Genomic DNA, 22,130 nt, shown 5'->3' on the forward strand with positions numbered 1-22,130 from the left:
TTTATAAACATGTAATGTATTTTTATCCCCAGGGGTACAGGTCTGTGAATTGCCAGGCTTACACACTTCACAGCACTCACCACAGCACACACCCTCCCCAATGTCCATAACCCCCCTCCCCCTCTCCCAACCCCACTTCCCCCCAGCAATCCCCAGTTTGTTTTGTGAGATTAAGAGTCACTTATGGTTTGTCTCCTTCCCAGTCCCATCTTGTTTCATTTATTCTTCTCCTATCCCCCTAAACCCCCATGTTGCATCTCCACGTCCTCATATCAGGGAGATCATATGATAGTTGTCTTTCTCCGATTGACTTATTTAACTAAGCATGGTGGCCTCTAGTTCCATCCACGTCGTCGCAAATGGCAAGATTTCATTTCTTTTGATGGCTGCATAGTATTCCATTGTGTATATATACCACATCTTCTTTATCCATTCATCTGTTGATGGACATCTAGGTTCTTTCCATAGTTTGGTTATTGTAGACGTTGCTGCTATAAACATTCGGGTGCACGTGCCCCTTCGGATCACTACGTTTGTATCTTTAGGGTAAATACCCAGTAGTGCAATGGCTGTTCTATTTTCAACATTTTGAGGTAATTCTATAGGGTAGTTCTATTTTCAACATTTTGAGGAACCTCCATGCTGTTTTCCAGAGTGGTTGCACCAGCTTGCATTCCCACCAACAGTGTAGGAGGGTTCCCCTTTCTCCGCATCCTCACCAGCATCTTTCATTTCCTGACATGTTAATTTTAGCCATTCTGACTGGTGTGAGGTGGTATCTCATTGTGGTTTTGATTTGTATTTCCCTGATGCCGAGTGATGTGGAGCACTTTTTCATGTGTCTGTTGGCCATCTGGATGTCTTCTTTGCAGAAATGTCTGTTCATGTCCTCTGCCCATTTCTTGAGGCGCAATCAAAATGGAGGCTCTCACTGCTAGGATAAATGAGGCAGAAGAAAGAATTAGTGATATAGAAGACCAAATGACAGAGAATAAAGAAGCTGAGCAAAAGAGGGACAAACAGCTACTGGACCACGAGGGGAGAATTCGAGAGATAAGTGACACCGTAAGACAAAACAGCATTAGAATAATTGGGATTCCAGAAGAAGAAGAAAGAGAGAGGGGAGCAGAAGGTCTATTGGAGAGAATTATTGGAGAGAATTTCCCTAATATGGCAAAGGGAACAAGCATCAAAATCTAGGAGGTGCAGAGAACCCCCCTCAAAATCAACAAGAATAGACCCACACCCCATCACCTAATAGTAAAATTTATAAGTCTTAGTGACAAAGAGAAAATCCTGAAAGCAGCCCGGGAAAAGAAGTCTGTAACATACAATGGTAAAAATATTAGATTGGCAGCAGACTTATCCACAGAGACCTGGCAGGCCAGAAAGAGCTGGCATGACATATTCAGAGCACTAAACGAGAAAAACATGCAGTCAAGAATACTCTATCCAGCTAGACTATCATTGAAAATAGAAAGAGATAAAAAGCTTCCAGGACAAACAAAAACTGAAAGAATTTGCAAACACCAAACCAGCTCTACAGGAAATATTGAAAGGGGTCCTCTAAGCAAAAAGAGAGCCTAAAAGTAGTAGATCAGAAAGGTACAGAGACAATATTTACTTATTTTTTTAAAGATTTTATTTCTTTATTTGATAGACAGAGATTAAAAGTAGGCAGAGAGGCAGGCAGAGAGAGAGGAGGAAGCAGGCTCCCCGCTGAGCAGAGAGCCCGATGTGGGGCTCGATCCCAGGACCCTGAGATCATGACCTGAGCCGAAGGCAGAGGCTTCAACCTACTGAGCCACCCAGGTGCCCCAAGATATTTTCTTTTAAATAGAGAGTCAGAAAGTATTGTTGGTGAAATTGTTACTTTTCTGAACATAATTTGAAGTAATCCCTGCTAAATTTGTACAATAAAGAAAGTAAATGCATGATTTAAAAATCATCTTACAAATGTACAGTGGAATTTTCTAGAGTTTTTATGATATATGATATTACTGCACATTGAATACAGACCAGAAATAGAATCTAACTGTATTCCATGAAGCTATACATTATAGAGAACTAAAAAAAGTAAATGCTGTTCTTTTTTTTTTTTTTTAATATTTTATTTATTTGATCGAGATATCACAAGTAGGCAGAGAGGCAGGCAGAGAGACAGGGAAGAAGCAGGCTCCCTGCTGAACAGAGAGCCCAATGCGGGGCTCGATCCAGGACCCTGAGATCATGCCCTGAGCCGAAGGCAGGGGCTTTAACCTACTGAGCCACCCAGGCACCCCTACATGCTATTCTTATTACTAGTTTTTTGTTTTTCAAAGTATAGTTATTTTTATAAAAATGTTTATAGTATTAAGTAAATACTTTTTAAAATTCCCAGCTTTTATTTTCATTTTCAATTTTATTTTTAATCTTTAATTTTAAAATTTTTAAAAAATTTTATTTATTTGAGAGAGAGAATGAGCAGGGGGTGGAGCAAAGGGAGAGGGAGAAACAGAGTCCCCACTGAGCGGGGAGTACGATCCCAGGACCCTGATATCATGACCTGAGCTGACGTCAGAGGCCCAGCCGACTGAGCCATCAAGGTGTCCCTCTCAATTTTAATTTTAATTATAACATGGTAAATACTGACATATGATGCATATAAACAAAAACTCCTTGAAGTTCTCAATAATTTTTGAGATTATAAAGTGGTTCTGACATCAGAAAGTTTGAGAACTGCCAGCCTGAAAATGTGCCATCTTTTTAGAATGACAAATGGACCTATAAAGAACTGGCAAATGTTTCTCTCTATAGTCTAGCATCTTTCTGCCCATTTTACATTTTTGACCTGGCAATTCTGTTGATAGTAGTTTATTATAATAAACTGAGATTTATGTAAAAGTATATTTATTGTGACACTTACATTCTATTATTATTTATTAATATTATAATGGTAAAGAAATTGGAAAAGATTTACTTAGATAAGTTAGAGCATATATAGATCATGAATTGTTCAGCCAGATCAAAATGCATTTGTTAGAGTAGAGTGGCATAGCAAAATTGTAAAATTTTGTAAAATTCAGATTATAAAACATTATTATAGGATGATTACATATTTGTTTAGAAAGAATTGCATATATGTGATATCATATGATAAATTGGCAGAATACATGATAAAATGTTTATTCTTTTTTTTTTAAAGATTTTTTTATTTTATATTAGAGAGAGAGAGAATGAGGAGGGGCAGAGGGAGAGAATCTCAAGCAGATTCCCTGCTGAGCACAGATCCCTATGGGGCTCCATCTCAGGACCCTGAGCTAAAACCAAGAGTTGGATGCTTAACTAACTGAGCACGCAGGCATCCCGATAAAATGTTTATTCTTGGATAGATTTATTTCTGAACTATAATCCTATTTTTCCTCTTTTGCTTATTCTGTATTTTCTATAATATAAGTGAATGATTCTTGTAGTCAGAAAATAAAATCCAGTAGTGTATTACCAATAAAACACACCACTGGAGAAATAATCAGTCTCAGCTTAGCTTAAAGGCAATAGCAGTATGAATGAGTGAATTTTCCAATTATTTTATTTTAAATGCTGTTTATATTTGGTTTAATGTTTATGGACCCTTTTTAAAGAACATCATCTCATTATTTTAGTAGGTCACTCTTCTTAGAAGGCCTTCAATAACTCTGAATTTGATTGACATGCAATCAGGACTGTCCAGTAAAAATTTAGTAATTGTTAGGGATAGAGACTGGGTCATTTTTATTTATTAGGGCATATTCTGAAAAACCCTCATTTTTGGAATTTCTTAGCTCATTTTAACTTAATATATTCATTGAAAAGAATAAAGCTTTTGTGTTAAAGCAGATTCTTCGCATTTGTTGTTAAGACCATTTAAGATCGGACTTCTAATATTGGCTGTACTACTTAACTAGTTATTGACACTATGCAAATTATTTAACTTTCATTGAACTTTAATATTTTCCTCTGTAACATGAGGATGGTAATACTACAGAAATTACCTTACTGGGTTGGTATGAGATCTATGAGATACTACACGTAAGGCATTTAGAACATTATCTGTGCTCAGATGTTACCGTCATCATTGTTGTCATCAATTCAAATGTGGCTCCTTTGCAGTTACTCTTGATTCAAATAAGTAGAGACTTATTCATTTTCTAGTGTATATATGTACTTCAGAAGATATAATAAACTACTTAGAGTAAAAACAAGAGGAAACAAAGTTAGCATTGCTATTATGATTGATGTTATTTTAAAATCATAAGTTGGCCTTCATTTGCTGGATGATTTAATTATGCTTTATTTTGTTAAGGTAAAAACTTGATTTTCCTTTTGAAATTTTAGGTATCCGTGGGGAAATCAATGTAATTGTCAAAGTAGACCTCTTCAATGATTTAAATCGATTTAGGCAATCATCGTGTGGAGTCAAATTCTTTTGCAGTAAGTAAATGCATTTTATTTCACATTTAACAGGGAATTTAATTGTCAAATATAGTTAATCAAATTAATACTTCAGAAAGCAAATGGAAAACCTATTATACTTTGGTTTTAATACCTAAGAGAGAATTGTTCATTTTTCACAAACAATTACTGTAGCTCTGGGGACTATTTATTTGATTTTAAAGTGAATGAAATCTATTTCTTACAAGTTCTTAGAAATTTTTGTTAGAATAGTCCGTTGGGGCAGGAAGTGTACATGGTTATCATGACTACGAGGTTGGAGGAGTTTGTGGAGCCGCAGGAGGACCACCCTTCCTGACCCTACTCTGGCTTGTACTTTAGCCCCTACTCAGACTCTGGAAGAAATCACACTAAACATTGCTGGTAACAGTTACTTACTGCTGGCAGAATGACTGGTGAAGATTTTGGATTTTTTCCAGATTTTTTTTTTTTTTTAAGATTTTATTTATTTACTTTACAGACAGAGATCACAAGTAGGCAGAGAGGCAGGCAGAGAGAGAGAGAGGAGGAAGCAGACTCCACGGAATAGAGAGCCTGATGTGAGGCTTGATCCCAGGACCCTGGGATCATGACCCGAGCTGAAGGCAGAGGCTTTAACCCACTGAGCCACCCGGGTGCCCTTTTTCCAGAATTTCAATGAAGAATCCATGTATTAATCTTAATAACAACTTAATCTTTTTTACTTAAATCTTATGTTAGTAATATTGGGCCCAAAGGCAAGAATTGATTGCAAAAGTACTGCGTAATACTACAACTCTGAAATATCTAAGAATGACTGGAAACAAGTTTGAAAATGAGGGTGGAATGTGTTTTGCAGGAATGCTAAAAATTCATCCTTATAGAAATGAGATCAGAGTGACTGTGGTCTGGAAATGCAAAATGTGATAGCATTTGCTACAGTCCTAACTGAAAACCAAAAAACTAAGTGAATATACCCAAACCTACCTTTACCATAATGTGAATAGTAGGAGTCTGCAGTTCATCTAGGCCATATGCTGAAGGAAAATCACTGCCTTGTTGCATTGCGCATATGTAAGCATGATATTATAAAAGAGTTAAGTGATGCACTATATCTGAACAGTGGCCTGTGCTACCTTGATGTCAGCTGGTTATCAGTAGTCAGCAACAACATTTGGGGAAATGGACTTGTACTTTCACAATCAATGAAAACAAATCCCATGCTCTCTAATATCTACATTCTAATGTCTACATTTGGGAAAACAAACTTGATTAGGCTACATGTATTATGTTATATAATCAGACAATTCAGATAGACCATCTAATACCATCTGTATTAGGTAATACAGATATGGAGCCATTTGTGGTGGGTGGACATGTATATTTTGTAGAAGTCTGCAGTAGTCTTAAAAAGCATTATTATCAGACATTAACTTATGGAGAAGCTTACAGCCTTTTTTTTTTTTTTTTTTTTTTAAGATTTATTTATTTTTTTGAGAGAGAGGGAGAACATGCAGGTGGGGATGGGGCAGAGGGAGAGAATCTTCAAGCAGAGTCCCCACTAAGCAAGGAGCCTGATTTGGAGCTTAATCCCAGGACCCATGAAGTCATGATCTGAGCAGAAACCAAGAGTTGGATCTTAACTAAAGGGAACACCCAGGTACCCCACAGGTTTTCCTCTTCTACCAGTAGGTCAATCTCTGTGAAAAACAAGCTCTAAAGTAATTTCCCATATTTATCTTATTAATTTCACGGTGATGAATATTGACAATTAAAGTTTTCTTTTACAAATTAGAATAAGTTGCCTTGCTAATGTGTAGAAGATATGACTATATTAAACTTTGTGTAACTGTCAAAAAAAGAAAAATCCGGTGGTATTTTATTTTTTTACCTTATTTTTATTTATTTTTTTTTAAAGATTTTGTTTTAAGTAATCTGTACATCCAACGTGGGGCTCCACCCCCCAGTCCTGAGATCCAAGTGTCATATGCTCTATCGACTGAGCCAGTCAGGCTCTCCTCCAGTGTTGTTATAGTATAAGGCATTGTTAAGGTAAGAGCTGAGCACTATAACCAAACATTGTGATGCTGTCCAAAATAAAATAGGCATCATTTCCAGATATAGTCCCTCAAGTGCCATGAAATATGGGCTGGCATTGGGCAGATGTAGGCAGTCACAGCCAGCCTGGATTAATTGGGTTGAAAACTCCTAAGTAGTTGAGTTAGCTTTAAGGCATGGATATCTATTTTAAGAGACTAATTTTAAGAGACTAATGTTCTTAGGTTCTCCCTTTGTTTTTGTTTGTTTGTTTGTTTTTATTGTTTTGCTTCTTTTTCTTTAGGTTATCCCTTTTTTGGATCTAATTAGATCTTATTTTAAATCTAATGACATTTGGTATTATTTGTATTAAATGACTTTGTTAAATAGTATAGTGACTACTGAACCAGTTGGCCAGATGGCCATAGATTATTGGAGGGGCACCTGGGTGGCTCAGTTGTTGAGCGTCTGCCTTTGGCTTGGGTCACTGTCCCGGGGTCCTGGGATCAAGGCCTGAGTCAGGCTCCCTGTTTGGCGGGAAGACTGCTTCACCCTCTCCCACTCCCCCTGCTTGTATTCCCTCTCTTGCTGTGTCTCTCTCTCTGTCAAATAAATAAATAAAATCTTAAAAAAAAAAAAAAAGATTATTGGAAATTGTGGGGCTGTATGACTCCTCAGATTATGTCAGAAAGGTAATGGTTTTGATTTTTGAGGCTGCACCGTATGTTGTAAGGAAAAACTTTTTCAGAGGGCTTTGAATAAAGATTTTGTGTTTATTATCCACTTTGTACCTATTTATACAGTGATTACCTAGCTGACATTCATTTTGGTTTTTTAAACTTTGTATTGAATGCTATCTAAGGTTGTCTCTGGCTGTTTTCCAAATTATAAAAATATAATTTGTATCTACTATTTTTACTATGAGAAAAACAAGAGGTCTTATTAAAGAAAATGATTATTTCTAAGAATAATATGGAATTTATAAGACTGATTGGAAGTATAACTATTATAATTACATTGAAATTAGCACAGTAAATGTGTTCTTGTATTATGTATCCAAAAGGTAAGAATTTAATTGTACATTTTTTAAAAAAACTGAATTTAACCTTGTTATAAATAGAAGCATAATAGACCATTTCTTTCAACAGCAACATCTATTCCAAAGTGCTATAGAGCTGTAATAATTCATGGTTTTGTAGAAGAGCTTGTGGTCAATGAAGACCCAGAATATCAATGGATTGATCGAATTCGTACACCAAGGGCATCAAATGAGGCCAGACAGAGACTCATTTCTTTAATGTCAGGTATTTAAAAGAAACAACTTCATTACTGATTTACTTAACAATGTTAAATTTTCACTTCCTTTTGACACGCTATGTGAAATTTTACAGTGAAGAATTGTATATGACTGATTCTCTACCCTTGCCCAATCTTTCTGAACGTACCACGTTGACATCTTATAAGAGGAAATCTGAACCAGAAGCTTATACTTCTTCTTAACTAGGCAGTTAAAGGAATTTGTGCTCATGAAGTGGCATAGTGGAAAGAACCCTGAGCAAGGAAGTAGGAAACTGGGTTCTAGTTTTCCTTCCTTTAGCATTTATTTATAGTCAGAGTTTAGGTAATCTCTCTAATGTTTTTTGTTTCCTTTTCATAGTTCTTCTCTGACAACATGTTTTAGCTTCCTGTACTTCTTCCTGCCATTCTTACCCCATTACTTTTCTTTTTTGTCTTTGAAGAACTTGTTTTCATTTAAAATGTGTATGTACATATGTGTGTGTATATATATGTATGTATGTATATTCACATATGTATATCAGACAATAAATGAGTATAAATGTTATATTTAATAAAATAAATGTTACATATAATAAATTTGTTTTTAAATATAAAATATAAATACATTTGTATTATATTAATAAATATATCAATTATACTTTAATATTTATAAATCACTATAAATATATTAATACTTACTATAATATATATGCCATTTAATATATTAAATAATATATCTTTTTTGTTTACCTCTGTATTTCTAGTGCTTAGAAGAAAGGAAGAATGCCAGGCACATAGTACACAACCAAAAATTATTTGGTAAATGAATGCATGAATGAGTGAATCTTAATTTTGCCGCATTCGTAAAATGCAACTAGTTAATGTCTTACCTCCCAGAGGCCAGAGCAGATAATCTTTTAGGTTCTTTTCAAGTTCTAAAAATCTGATTTTTTGACTTTTTTATTGCTACCATATCCAGCTTTATATTATGTAAATGTGAAGATCTAAAGCAGAATGCATTTTCTTCCCTTTTTTGCAGGTGAACTGCAGAGGAAGATTGGCTTGAAAGTGCTTGAAATGAGAGGAAATGCAGTTGTTGGGTACTTACAGTGTTTTGATCTGGAAGGTGAATCTGGGTTAGTGGTACGAGCCATAGGAACAGCGTGTACACTGGATAAACTAAGTAGCCCAGCAGCATTCCTTCCTGCATGTAATTCCCCATCCAAAGAAATGAAGGAGTAAGTATGAATCAATGAATCGTTCTTATGGAGCTTTTTATCTTTTACTTTTATGTTTTCATTTGATTTGAAATATTCTAGTAGGGTTGTTTAACATATATTTTTTAATATGGTGGTTTTTTTTTCCTATGGTAATTTTTATTATCAGAGATGACATGAAAATCTGAAGCTTTAATCTATTTAGCTATTCCTAATAATTTATACTTTCTTAATGTGAAATTCAAGTTAAGTAATGTAAAACTAAACTTATTTCAGATCTTTAGGCACTGTATATACAAAGCATAAAATGGGTATTTATGGAATTTTTACTTATTCTTTGGGGAATGCTTAAAACCCAGTATTATACCTGATAATCCAATTATGCTTATTATTAGCAACATAGTATAGAAAGGAGAAGTATAGCAGGAAAGATTGACCCGTGCAGGGGTCTCATGCAAATGTCTACAGAGGACCGTTTATGTAAATAAAATAATTGAGTGTAACTAAATAGGGAGTACTGAGGATTGTGTAAAGCAGATGTTGGCAAACTTTTTCTGTAAAAGGCCGGATAGTAAATATTTCACGCACTAGCCTTGTAGTTCCTGTCTTTGTTTACCAAAAAAACGAGTTTGCTCTTCCTGAGCTAAAGGAATTTAGGCTCATACATTTTATAAAAACTGAGTGTGATTCAACAAAACATTTTGGTTGGCTGGATTTGGCTTATGTGATATCATTTTTGTCTAAGGCAGAAGATACTCAGTGTGGTGGGATGGTGCTGTCTACAAGAAATGTTTAAAATGAAAATTTTCTGTCATAATGATTGGAGTGTGGGGGTAGATCCTGGTTGGGAACTAGAAATGCTCACTGTTGTACACGGCAAAGGACAACTCTGTACAATGAAGACTTGTTCCATCCTAAATGCCAGTAGTATTTCCATTGAGACCCACTGATTTAGAGATTCTTCTAGATCAAGGGTCAACAATTTTTTTTGTAAATGACCAGAAGATACAGGTACATAATAGTTTAGTCTTTGCTCATAACTGTTCAGCTTGGCCATTGTAACATGAAAACAGCCATTGACAGTATGCAAATAAATGAGTGTGGCTGTGTTGCAATAAAACCTGATTATTTATAAAACAGGTGCAGGATGGATTTGACCTGTGTAGTTTGCTGACCCCTACCCTGTATCATCAAGGAGTCAGGATTCTGTAATCAGAAAGCCTGAAATGTTTCCCAGATTAACAATAGTCAAGAAAGGTTGACTAGAAAAAAATCACAATTTTTTTAAAAAAAATTCCAGCATTATATACAGTGTTCTATTAGTCCCACATGTACAATATGGTGATTCAACTTTTTTTTTAACGATATTTTTAAAAATGAGATTTTCCTGTTAAGCTTTTTCTGTTTAACTGTTTCCTTTCTGTTGGCCTTCAGTCATGCAGATTAAATTTTAGTCATGAGAGAGCACAATATTATATATATGTTGCCTGATTTTATTGGAAAGTACCTTGGCAAGTGAAATGACTTGTTTTAAATAAATCGAAGAGTGGTTTTGCTCTATATTTCATTTAAGATATGTTTTAAACAGATATGAACTGCCTGCTCCACAGGTAGAGTCAGATTACAGTTGTAACTTCTTGAGGGATTCACTTTTTATTTTCTTTTTCCTCACCAAATTTAAGTAAAGACTTGAGTACCTCCTTCTCATGCCATCTTCCAGCTTTATCTAAGTTGCCTAAAGGGGCCTTGCTTTTGCAGCTGTGATGTCTGAGGATTTCCTCTTTTCACTAAATTATTTAGTAGAAAGAGAATATTATATTGTCTTTTGGTGTCTTAAAATGATATAGTGATAGTAATAGAACATACTTTGGCTACATCTAAGAATAATTCCTTTAATGTAAATCTTCTGGGATTGTGTAAATATTCTCCTTTTCTAATTTTGTTGTAGCCTGTTTGCCCCAAGTTGTCAAATATTCACATCATGAAGAATTTAAGTTGCTTCATTAAGATTTTCTGAAAGACATCTTACTATCTCAGTCATGCTATGAAAAAAAAAATTCAGTACTTAGGCTGCTTTATCTCAGCCAGCTTCTTTGTATTTTTTTTTTTATAAAATCTTTTTTTTTTTAATATTTTATTTATTTGACAGAGAGAAATCACAACTAGGCAGAGAGGCAGGCAGAGAGAGGAGGAAGCAGGCTCCCCATGGAGGAGAGAGCCCGACGTGGGGCTTGATCCCAGGACCCTGGGATCACGACCCGAGCCGAAGGCAGAGGCTTTAACCCACTGAGCCACCCAGGCGCCCCGCTTCTTTGTATTTTTGATAATGGATCAATTTTGGTTGCTAGTTTAAATTGTTTTATGATTCAACGGATTATGATTATTTTGACATTTAATTACAACATTGATTCTGGACAGGAATTTGATAAAAGGTAGTTTGGATTATGTTCCTATCTGAATGAATTTAATATTAGAAATGTCACGGGGGTATTACTGCAAGGTAATCTTTCATGCAAGAAGACTGATAAGAATTAGAACTCCAAGAATACATATGGTGATGGTCCATTATATTTGGATTTTAACTAGATGTCATAACTTGAGCCTTTTACAATGTTCATTTTATTTTATTCATTTTATTTTACCTTTATTAATACTGTGTTCTACTTCATTGTTCTTTTTCCCCTTTCAAATATTTAGTGTAATGAATGATATAAATCTCTTTGGTATTTCCTTGCTGAATTATCTCGATGGTAGAAAGTACATTTAAATATGACGTACTGCTTCTCTACTTTGAAAAAAAAAGTATTGTTTAAGAGACGTTAGCTGTAATTTCTCCTCTGTACAACACTGATTCTTAGAATTTTTAACGACATTAGTCACTTCAACAGAGAAAGAGAAAACAAAACGAAACCTCACTCTGTTGTTTATTTTCAAATAGGTCACCGATAAGATGTTGGATTTTTATCAGTTGTATTAAACACATTTTTATTTTAAACTAGCAACAAAAACAGAAACATTGCCCTATCGTAAAACCAGTGATATTTTCAGAAAATAGTCTGTAGATGCTGTGAAGGACCATTATTGCCCGTTAATGATAGCTCATGTTTGAACCTTGACAAATTGTGATTGCTGGGAATGTTCACTGGCCAGTAAAAAAGAAGAGGCCAGGGAAAGTTGAGCTCTTGATCTGCTTTAAAAAAATGGAGATATGGTAGTTTTTCAGAGTGTATTCACATATGATTATTTTTCCCTCATTATGCATAAGCAAAGGCCCTGCTTAGTGAAATAATTGCTAATATGAAGTACAGGATTCTTAGTTGTCTAAAATGCTGTTTTTCCCCACCCAGTGTGACTATGCCCTTTTAGCAGAATTTCTTCATGAAAATTTAAATGTTATATGTGAATATATGTCTGTGTGTATGTGATGGAAATATATCTATACATGCACATAGATATGATCTATTGCAGGATGTCAGTTGATATAAAATTTCAATTCAGGATGTAGTTTAATAGACTCTTTTTAAATTTAAATAATACATTCTGTTTGAGAGCCAGAGAAAAATTATCTACATTGTTTTTTATTAATGTGTTTTGAAAAGCAGTGTCCCCTTGTTTTGTTTTGTTTTGTTTTTTCCAGTATACTCTGGAAAGCAATATACTTGGAGAGCTGAAATACTGGAATGTTTATATTTGCTTATATCCATTTAGTTTATTTTTCTTTATGCTGTCATTTTCATATTCTTTAGTACCACTGTCTTGCTGTTATAGACAGAAACAGCTCTGCTAAACTTTCTTTATAGAAAAATATAATTACATGAATTCAGTCTCAGAAGTAACATAAGAGCTTTATATTTGACTATTCATTTTTATGGGTGTTTTGTCCCTGTGTAGTAAACTTTATGGTGATCAAAAATATTTTAAAGCAACTCAGAATCCAAATCTTAGTCTTTCTTAGTTAATGCCACTATTCCTGTTTTTCTTATTCACAGTCCTAATTATTAATCTGATCCCTTAAAACTATAACTGTATCCTAACAAGTTAGTATTTAGCTATTCTTTTTAAATTTCAGTCTGTTTTTTTGCATGTTGGGGGTTAAAAATTCCTCTCCCCTAACTAAAGCTCCTTTGAAATTATTTAACATAACTTTGCTATTTGTTGTATGTATTGTTTTCTTTTCTTCCACTTTGACTACAAATTCCCTCAGGTCTCCGCTGGTTCATCCTCCAAGCCATGGATGCCGCTCGACTCACAACAGCCCAATTCACACTGCTACTGGCTCACGACTTACTCAGAACTTCTCTGTGTCTGTTCCCACTCTCATCTATACTGGTACGAGACTGCTCAGACTCCAGAGCTGGGGAAGGCAGGCCACAGGCAGAGTGGCTGTAAAGGGCAGGCAGGCAGGTAGCGTAGTGTAGGCAGGTGCCACAAGTCTTTGCTTCCTCCTTTTCTTACTTGAAGTCCAGCTGCAGTGAAGAAATCCAGTATGTAGGCACCACAGAGGCTCTCACTACTCTGAAGTGAAAGTGTTCTTCTAGCTTCCAAAGTCTCTTCCATAGATCCTGTAAGAACCCTATATTATGTATGCATCCTGTAAGATTTAGGAGTATCCTCCAGTATGTGTTTTGCCATTATTTCTGCATTTGGTTAGAAATAAAATTGATGATTGGATTCTAAATGAAATAGCTGTCAAAGCTTCTGATTTGCTTATTTTATTTATGTACAAAACCTGTTACACAGTAGGGTCTGTTTTATTCTGTGGAAGAGAGCTGTTGGAAAACAGGTAAGCAACTCTTCTGCATAAAATGCCATGGTTCTGTGTAGCTATATTCATTTTTCTCTCTGCTGTGTTTTTAGCTGTGGCACTCTTGATGCTATAGGATAAGGAAACATTTTTCTTTTGAAGATATCTGTGTGTGCAAATATAAAAACTATTCTGAATATTTGCACACACCATTTGCAGCATCATTTTTTCTTTGTAACTTAAAAAAGCATTGTTTATTTGAAAGTATTTTCAGTCATGTATTTATTTTTTTTGTTTACTTTTCCTTTTAATATTTTTTACCCCCTTAGTCTGTCATTTCATGCTTCTTTGCTTATTTACTTGGCTTATTAACTGTTTCAGTGCAGATAATTATTTATCTGGAGAATGATGAATGGTTAAACAGCAATTGGTTGTCTTTGGCCTCATACCCAGCTCCACACTTAAGAAATGACTGCTGGCCCTGCCCAATACTTTCCTGGTGTTTGGATCATGCTGCCTTCCGTCAGGTCCTTTGGCACATGATTGCTTAATATTTCTCCACCTTCTTCTGGCAGGATTCCCTTCAATGAAGATCCCAATCCCAATACTCACTCATCAGGACCCTCAACCCCTCTGAAAAACCAAACTTATTCCTTTTCACCTTCCAAGTCCTACAGTCGACAGTCCTCTTCTTCTGACACAGATTTGAGTTTGACACCCAAAACTGGTAAGGCGCTTCCACCCACCTTTTTCTTTTTCTTTCTTTCTTTCTTTTTTTTTTTTTTCCAGATTTGTTTCTGTTCTTTATTAGCTTTCCATCCAAGGCTTTCCTCCTATTTTTGGCATTTAAGTTAAAAGATAATATGAATACTGATCATTTTCAGTTACTACCATTAAAATATGAAAATTTCATATAGCTCAGAAATTATCTTGTTCAAAGATCTGTATTTGTTGATTTAATCATAGTGTAGATATGAAGTCCAGAATTTATTTTTGCATGTAGACATTTTTTCATTTCATGCTCATATTCTGAGGAATAATATCTTAAAGCTTTTGAATAGAAGGTAACATTAGTAGCTTGCAATCCAATTCCTCATGTAGTAGAAACATTTTCAAATTCATTTTTCTTTCTATTTCTGAATTTAATTCTAAGATTTTATTATGAAAAAAATTTTAGAACGATTGAAATGGTTATATTGGAGTACATATATCTATTTATTAACTTCTTGCTATTTCATATGTTTGGTTTTGCTAGTCTTGCTCTCTAGAAAGTAGCATTTTTGCTTAACTTATTCTTACATATTTCCCAATGTATGCAATTTATAGTTTTTCCCTCTCCTATTTGTATTTTGATGAATAATTTCTGTGAGTTTTTATGAATGTTTTATGATAAAAATTGTTTAAAAAATCAAATTATTTCATTCTTAAAGTAGAATTAAGTTATTCAAATCATTAAGAAGAGTAAAATGTAAAAAGTTAAAAAGTTAGTAGTTAACAATTTTTATAAATATTGTTTTTGTCTATCAGTTTTCTCTCCAGATTGATGAAAACATTTTGCATACTTCTTGTGTCATTTGATCATCTTTAATAACCTTTTATGTGTTACACAAGAAATTTATAAAATGATCCCAGATTTTATGAAAACAATGAAAAGAAATCAACTTTAAAAACCAGTGCTAATTCTAAAGAAAGGGAATTAAAAAGAAAGCCTGTAGATTCAGTATCTATTTTTATAAATGTAGTCACAGAGTGAGAGGAAGATAATTATAGATACCTAATTTTTTGAAGACAATAGCTTTATTCTTTATTTACATATACATAATATGCGTAACATCTAAAAATCATGAGATTTTTTTTTTTTTAAAGATATATTTATTTTAGAGAGAGAGCGTGCGCAAGCCAGCAAGCGAGTGTGTGCACATGCTCATGGGATGGGACTGTAGGGAGGTCAGAGAGAGAATTCCAAGCAGACCGCTGAGCACGGAGCCCCACGTGGGGCCAATTCCATGACCCCGAGATCATGTCCTAAGCCGAAATCAAGAGTCGGACCCTCACCGACTGAGCCACCCAGGTGCCCCAAATCACGAGATATTTGATAGTAATTGATGCTATTTAATGTGGCATCTTAACCATATTTATACCATAAAAACGGAACCATTCCAACTATAGTGAAGCGTGTGTGTGTGTGTATGTGTTTGTTTATTTAAATAAAGGATGAGATTCTGGCCTCCAAATTCATGCCTATCAAAACAAGAAAGACTTAGGATAGTATTAAAGAATAAGTTTTCTTAAAAAAATTTTTTCAGGCTTTGACCATTGGTTATTTGTGTATCCTAGGCTGCTTTTCAATATTTTTATCCGTATTTTATTCTTTGCCATATCACAGACAAATTTTTGGAAGTATTTTCTTGGTCTTTCTGTGTCCTTTAATTCACCAAATGGCCAAGTCTGAAAAAGATTGTCAAGTAATAAGTTAACTGAATCAGATTTGTGTTACCTTATCTTTTTCGTAGGCAATCAATTGTATTATCAGTGAAAGCTTTTTTGCATTTTATTTTCTAGTTCTAAAATTTTAGTTTTTAAAGATTTATTTATGATAGTTACTGATTCTCCTGTGTTTCTGTATTTATCAGATGCTTCTAAATAATTTTGTATTTCTACTATCATATGCTATTCATTATCTTTAATAGCATACTTATAGAACATTAACAGTTTTTAATATTTTCACTTATCATGAATCCCTAAATATCTTTGAATATTCCAGAAGAGATTTGAAATGACAAAATTACGATTGTTTTAAAATTTCTAAAACTATAATTGAGTGTGTGTTTCATAATTCTTTGCCTTCAGATTTACCTATATACAAAACCAGTCTCTTGAGGAATAGTGGGGGTAAGCTGATTATGATTGATTGATTATATGCAACCGGGGAACCAAAAAGTTAACAAAGCTTTAGACTGAGAAAGTTGGTTTTCTGTTTGTAGTTAAAGCTATTGTCTTTTTTTAAAGATAGGTCTCATTTAAAAACAAATTCATATTTGTTTATTTCTATAAATTCAAAATTTTGACGTTTTACAAGGCTTTATTTTCATATTTTTTTCAAGTACTCAACTAGTAGGAGTGGAATTTTAGAATGCTAGTGTTAGGATATTGATTTGAGACGTGACTCAAGCTAATTTTTGCTTTTTAAAAAAAGTCAAGCTTTTAACCATGTATAGTTTTTGTGATTTGAGAATGTTTGCCCCTTCATACTCAAATCCTTGTAAATGCAAACAGTGTTATGATCAAACTCGAATATTTAAAATCTTAGAGGAAAAAGAATAGGAGTAATATATATCTCAAAAATGCACAGAAAGAAGTTAATATTTATTTCAAATTAGTGATGGCAGCCATTTAATGTGGTGCTGTTTATTTTTTTGGGTATTAAAATACTCATAAGTGATATGTTTTAGTAACATTTGAAGAACTGTACTTTGCCACTTTAGATAATATTTATATTTGAGGCAGTAAGTTTCTGGCTTTAAAAATTTACAAAATATACCTTTTAACTTTATACATTCTTAACCCAAAAAAGGCAGATTATTTCAGTGTTTTTGAGAAATCCGCTCCAAGTGATTAGAATGGCACAAAATCCCATGTTAGTGATTTAAAAAATTTTAACAAATGCAAAGTTCTATGAAGGTTTTACTACGTTTTAGACTATGCCTTTAATTTATATTGTTTTGGGTAGATGGTCTTGCTAATGACTTCATATGCTTAGTGTAATTTACGTAGCATTTTAAAATCCATTTTTACTGTTATGTTTTGCTTCATCATTGCTTTCCTTATTCTGCATTTTCTGGTCATCTTCTGAATCTGCATCTTTTCTCTGCTACTTTCCTCCACAGCACCTTACTCACAGGGGCCTAGGATTTACCTGTGTCCCAGCTCCCCCTCTCTCTCTTGTGGTTCCCTTCATCTTAAAAAGTCCTGTCTCCTACTCTCGGAATCTAGCCTTCCCCCTCATCATTCTAGCCCTGTCAGCCCAGTTCTGAGGAAAAGTGTTTCTTTCAGTGAAGAGCTGTTCCTGGCTGCTTCTGGTAGGATCACATTATATCAGCTTTTTAATCCCTTTATTATAACTCAACCTTTGAAAACAAGTAATTAATTTCATACTATTAAAGAAGTATTGGGTGTCTTGCACAGGGCATACTTCTTATTTTTCTTATTGGTGGACAGAATTAAATGATTACAATGATGGTTGAGGATTACTGGTTGGATAATTATGAATATTCTGCTGAAGTCATTTTATTTATTAAAAAAAATATGTCTGAGGACATAGATCTGCATATTTCCAAGGATTATTGGGTTTTTATTCTAGAGTTTCTGTTTTAGATGCTTTACTTTCTTTCCCTTCACACCAACTCCATTCACTTTGGACCTGCACCATCATGTTGCTAAGCCATATGGTTACATTAGTAAATTATTCTGTTTGAATTGGTTTAAGTGTCATTTTAGTGGTATTCTTTCTTTATCCATTTTTTTCTGTCCATTGCATAGATTTTCCAAATTATTCTGCTGTATTTTCTGATGTTTTATTTACTTCTACAAAATTACATTTTACTTTATGGCTTTCAATATGCTTCATACAAAGATATTAGTTTCATTTCTATGTTTAGTATTGTATAGTCTCTAAAACCCATATTTAGGTTCCTACAAGAAAAATATGTTCCTTTTTTATTTTTAAAGAAGAGAATGGGACTATACACATGCTAACCTTTGTTTCCTTATCCAAGAACAGCTAAAAATATGAAAGTAAATTAGTTCCTTTTTTAAGTCATTGCAATAAATTTGTATGTATCTTCAGTTTTGAAAGGGTGGGATTGAACTGTTAACTCTAGCCTCTAGAGCACTGGCTTCTCACCTGTCCCCTACTTTCTATAATTCTTTGATCATAATTGGTCTATTGGTACTACCAAAAGAATAAAATAAAGTAGGGAAAGAAATTAAAACTTAAGCCTTTAAAAAATACATCTTAGAGTTTGGGAATATAATTCTTCTCATCCATAACTATGTACATTTGTGATGTGTCTATTACATGTCTGTGATTTTTAGTTTTAAAAATATTTTATGTTGACTTTTGCAAATGAGTATTGAAAACTATGACTGTTAATAGTGTTTTGTCATGAATGTTATATTTAGGAATGGAAAGTTACCAGAAAATAGATTGGACTATATTTCAAAATTGCCTAAAATTCATACGCTTTAGAGAATTTTGGAATATTTTAAGTAAGCACAATTAAACGTGCTTCTCTCTATACTTACTTTTAAACAAACATTTGATGTTTCTAGATTTCTTTTAGTAAGTATTCTTAAACTGTGAGCGTAGTAAGTACAGTTGACCCTTGAGCAACACACCCCTGTGCAAATTGAAAATGGACATATAACTTCTGATTCCCCAAAAGCTTGACTATTAACAGTCTGCTCTTGACCACAAGCCTTACTGATAACATAGTCAATTAAAATAGTTATGTTACATGTATTATATACTATATTCTTGCAATTAAGTAAAGCTGAGGAAAGAAAATGTTACTAAGAAAATCATAAGGAACAGAAAGTGCATTTCTGTCCTGTACTTATTGAAAAAAAATTAATGTATAAGTGGACTGTGCAGTTGAAACCCATGTTGTTCAAGGGTCAATTGTAATTGGTAGTATCTTCATTATTTTGTGTTAGAAGACTCACTCAACACTTGAAAAATTGAATATTATACAAAAATTCATTACATTAACAAAATTTTAAAGATAAGTTTTAGAACACATTGAATCTGAAACTCACTGTGATCACAGTTTTAACATCTAAAAACTTTGTGAAAAAAATAGTAAAATATGTGTCTAATTGCATGTCAAGTACTTTAAATGTTTATATCATTTTAAGAGATTTTGACTCATGATATTTATGAAGATGAATGCAGTTAAACTTTCTGTTTCTATAGTTGTTTTTTGGTTGTTATTTATGTACTGATGTTCTGTAGGAATGGGAAGTGGTAGTGCTGGAAAAGAAGGGGGGCCGTTTAAAGCTCTTCTAAGACAACAGACTCAGTCAGCACTGGAACAAAGGGTAAGAGACACTCAATATTCTCTATTCTTACACTGTTAATATGATTTTATTATCATGCTTCTATGTATTTATAACATTTCCATAAACTGGTTTGATCATGTATATGTAATGTAATTTCAAAGTCCCCAAATTTATTTAAGGTATTAAGGAAAATTGTTTATGAATAATTAATTTTAATTTGGAATTCTGTAACTTTTTTGTTTTGTCCTCTAATCTTTTATTAGAAATAATCTATTTGGAAATATCCATTGAGTGATGAAATCATTTCTCATTGTACCTTAAAATTATAATATATAAAAGGAAATAGTAGACATTTTCCAGAAAAAAAATTTCACTTGTACTATATTAAATATCTTTCTTGGGGTGCATGGGTGGCACAGTTGGTTAAGCATCAGACTCTTGATTTCAGCTCAGGTTTTAATCTTAGGGTTGTGAGGTCGAGCCCGTTTTGGGCTCCATGGTGGGCATGGAGACTACATAAAAAAAAAAAAAGATAATTCTTCAGTATATTAATATATTTATATGCTGAGATTATTTTTATGGCTGGCTAATCTCAGGGGTAAGAAATGCACAGATTCAGTATTTCTACAGATTAACATAAACAGTGTGGTTATTTGGTATGTGAATACATCTCTTTTAATTATTATAAGTTTAATGTTTAGTTAACTTTGTTAATTGGGAAAATAAAGAGTCACAATTTTTGGATGATTTTTCTCTTTTTTTTTTGTATAAACTTCATTGCTAAGGGAGGATCGCCTCATAGGTTCTGTAGAAGGCGGGTATGTTTCTGAACATGTGTGAGAGCCTTTTTCTTGTATTGGTAGCTGTTCTAGTTTTAATCTTGATCATTTAAGTTTTATTTAAGCTTTAACAAATGTTGCCAGCTTTATTTCTTTTTGTAATGCATTTTTAAAATTATTAGCACTACGAGGCTCATTTTTTTTCTACTCAACTAATACAGTGCATGATTATTTATATGTTATGTCAGTTATTTTAAGGCACAGTCCCATAGCTTTCATTGTGTCTGATTTAGAAGTTTATAAGCATTTACGAATTTTCTTTTACATGTTCCCATTTTACACTAGCATTAAAAAAAAGATCAAACAGTAAATACCTGTAAAAGAATGCATTTTTTAAAAAAGGTATTTCTTCTCTAGAGGTTAGCTTTTTGAGAATAGGGTTTTCAGGTTCTGTTACTACAAACAATATAACAGTTTGCTTCTTTTAGACTTTCTTTACTGTGCAGAAGTATCTGTATGTACCCTTTGCCTTGCAGACAAGGTTGAGGGGAGCAGAGCAGAGCTGAGCTAATCAATCAGCATGATGAGACATTAGAGGTACAAGGTGGTTTACTTTACCCCTCAGCAGGCAGCATTTGCACTTGAGCTGCTTTCACAACTTGCAGGCATACCAGCTACTGTTGTGCAAAGCCCACTTAAATACTGGGACCAATTATTGAAACCAAATGTAGAAAGAGACTGGAAACACAGAGAAGAGGGTCAGGGGGAAGGTATGTGTGTTCATTTACTATTTCTTAGGCCAGAATGCTCTTACCTCCTCCCCGCTCCCAGTTTTACATTCTCTACAGAGTTCCTTATACTAGGAGTATTCCTTGTAATTGTCATTCTAGAATTCATAGTAACAGAAAAACTGGTATGAGATATGAGATTTTGCCTGTATCTTATGCCTGTGACTTTATTATCGATATTAAGAGCTTTTGTAAACATCTAGCTTTAAGAGAAGAAAAATGCTAATCAATAAAAATTGTTTTACATTTAGTTTGGATAAAATTTATGTTTTCAAATAATCTTTTAAACATTCTTCAAGTTTTGGACACATTATCACATTGGGTATACATTTCTAGATAATCTTTATGGACTTAACAGTAAAGATGTGGGAGAACTATAGTTTTCATTTACAACTTTGTAAAATCTGAGTTGGCAATATGTTTATGTTACCTAACTCTGCAGTAGTTACTTGAGTTTATGAGACTACCTCACTATCCTGGGTACACAATAAATAGAACAAGCTTCGTCTTTAGCTTTCCCATTCACCTGTGGTGGCCATTAGTATAGCTTTGTTTTGGGAAAAAATTTGTACAGAAGTATGAAGAGTTTTCCCCATATGTGTTCAGATATGCCTTAACTCTGTCAAGTTGAATACTAGATTGAGGTGAACATATGATATAGTTAATACCATTTTTATATTCATTTTTAAAATACTAATTTCAATTCCTTGCCATCCTTCATAAATTGTATGGTTTCCCCCTCCTCCCCTTAGGAAAAGAGAACCCTTGTCCAGCATGTTTTATTTAAGGGGTTCAAGTA

At 33.8% G+C, this 22,130-nt stretch overlaps 1 protein-coding gene across 14 annotated transcripts in view; it reads left to right on the forward strand.

The window, feature by feature from the left end:
- C2CD5 (C2 calcium dependent domain containing 5) overlaps positions 1-22,130 on the forward strand; it is a 95,221-nt gene that overhangs the window by 15,878 nt on the left and 57,213 nt on the right. For 7 of the 14 annotated variants that reach the window (XM_046011335.1, XM_046011340.1, XM_046011337.1 and 4 more), the window contains exons 5-9: positions 4,354-4,449; positions 7,614-7,769; positions 8,783-8,981; positions 14,280-14,431; positions 19,718-19,803. In XM_046011335.1, the coding sequence (XP_045867291.1) occupies positions 4,354-4,449; positions 7,614-7,769; positions 8,783-8,981; positions 14,280-14,431; positions 19,718-19,803 (689 nt within the window). Of the gene's footprint in view, positions 1-4,353; positions 4,450-7,613; positions 7,770-8,782; positions 8,982-13,164; positions 13,290-14,279; positions 14,432-17,591; positions 17,784-19,717; positions 19,804-22,130 lie in introns of those variants that run through there. The other 7 variants (XM_046011336.1, XM_046011345.1, XM_046011339.1 and 4 more) reach the window with 3 other exon arrangements.

The sequence above is a fragment of the Meles meles genome, chromosome 7 (genome assembly GCF_922984935.1).
Source record: "Meles meles chromosome 7, mMelMel3.1 paternal haplotype, whole genome shotgun sequence".
Lineage (NCBI taxonomy): Eukaryota > Metazoa > Chordata > Mammalia > Carnivora > Mustelidae > Meles > Meles meles.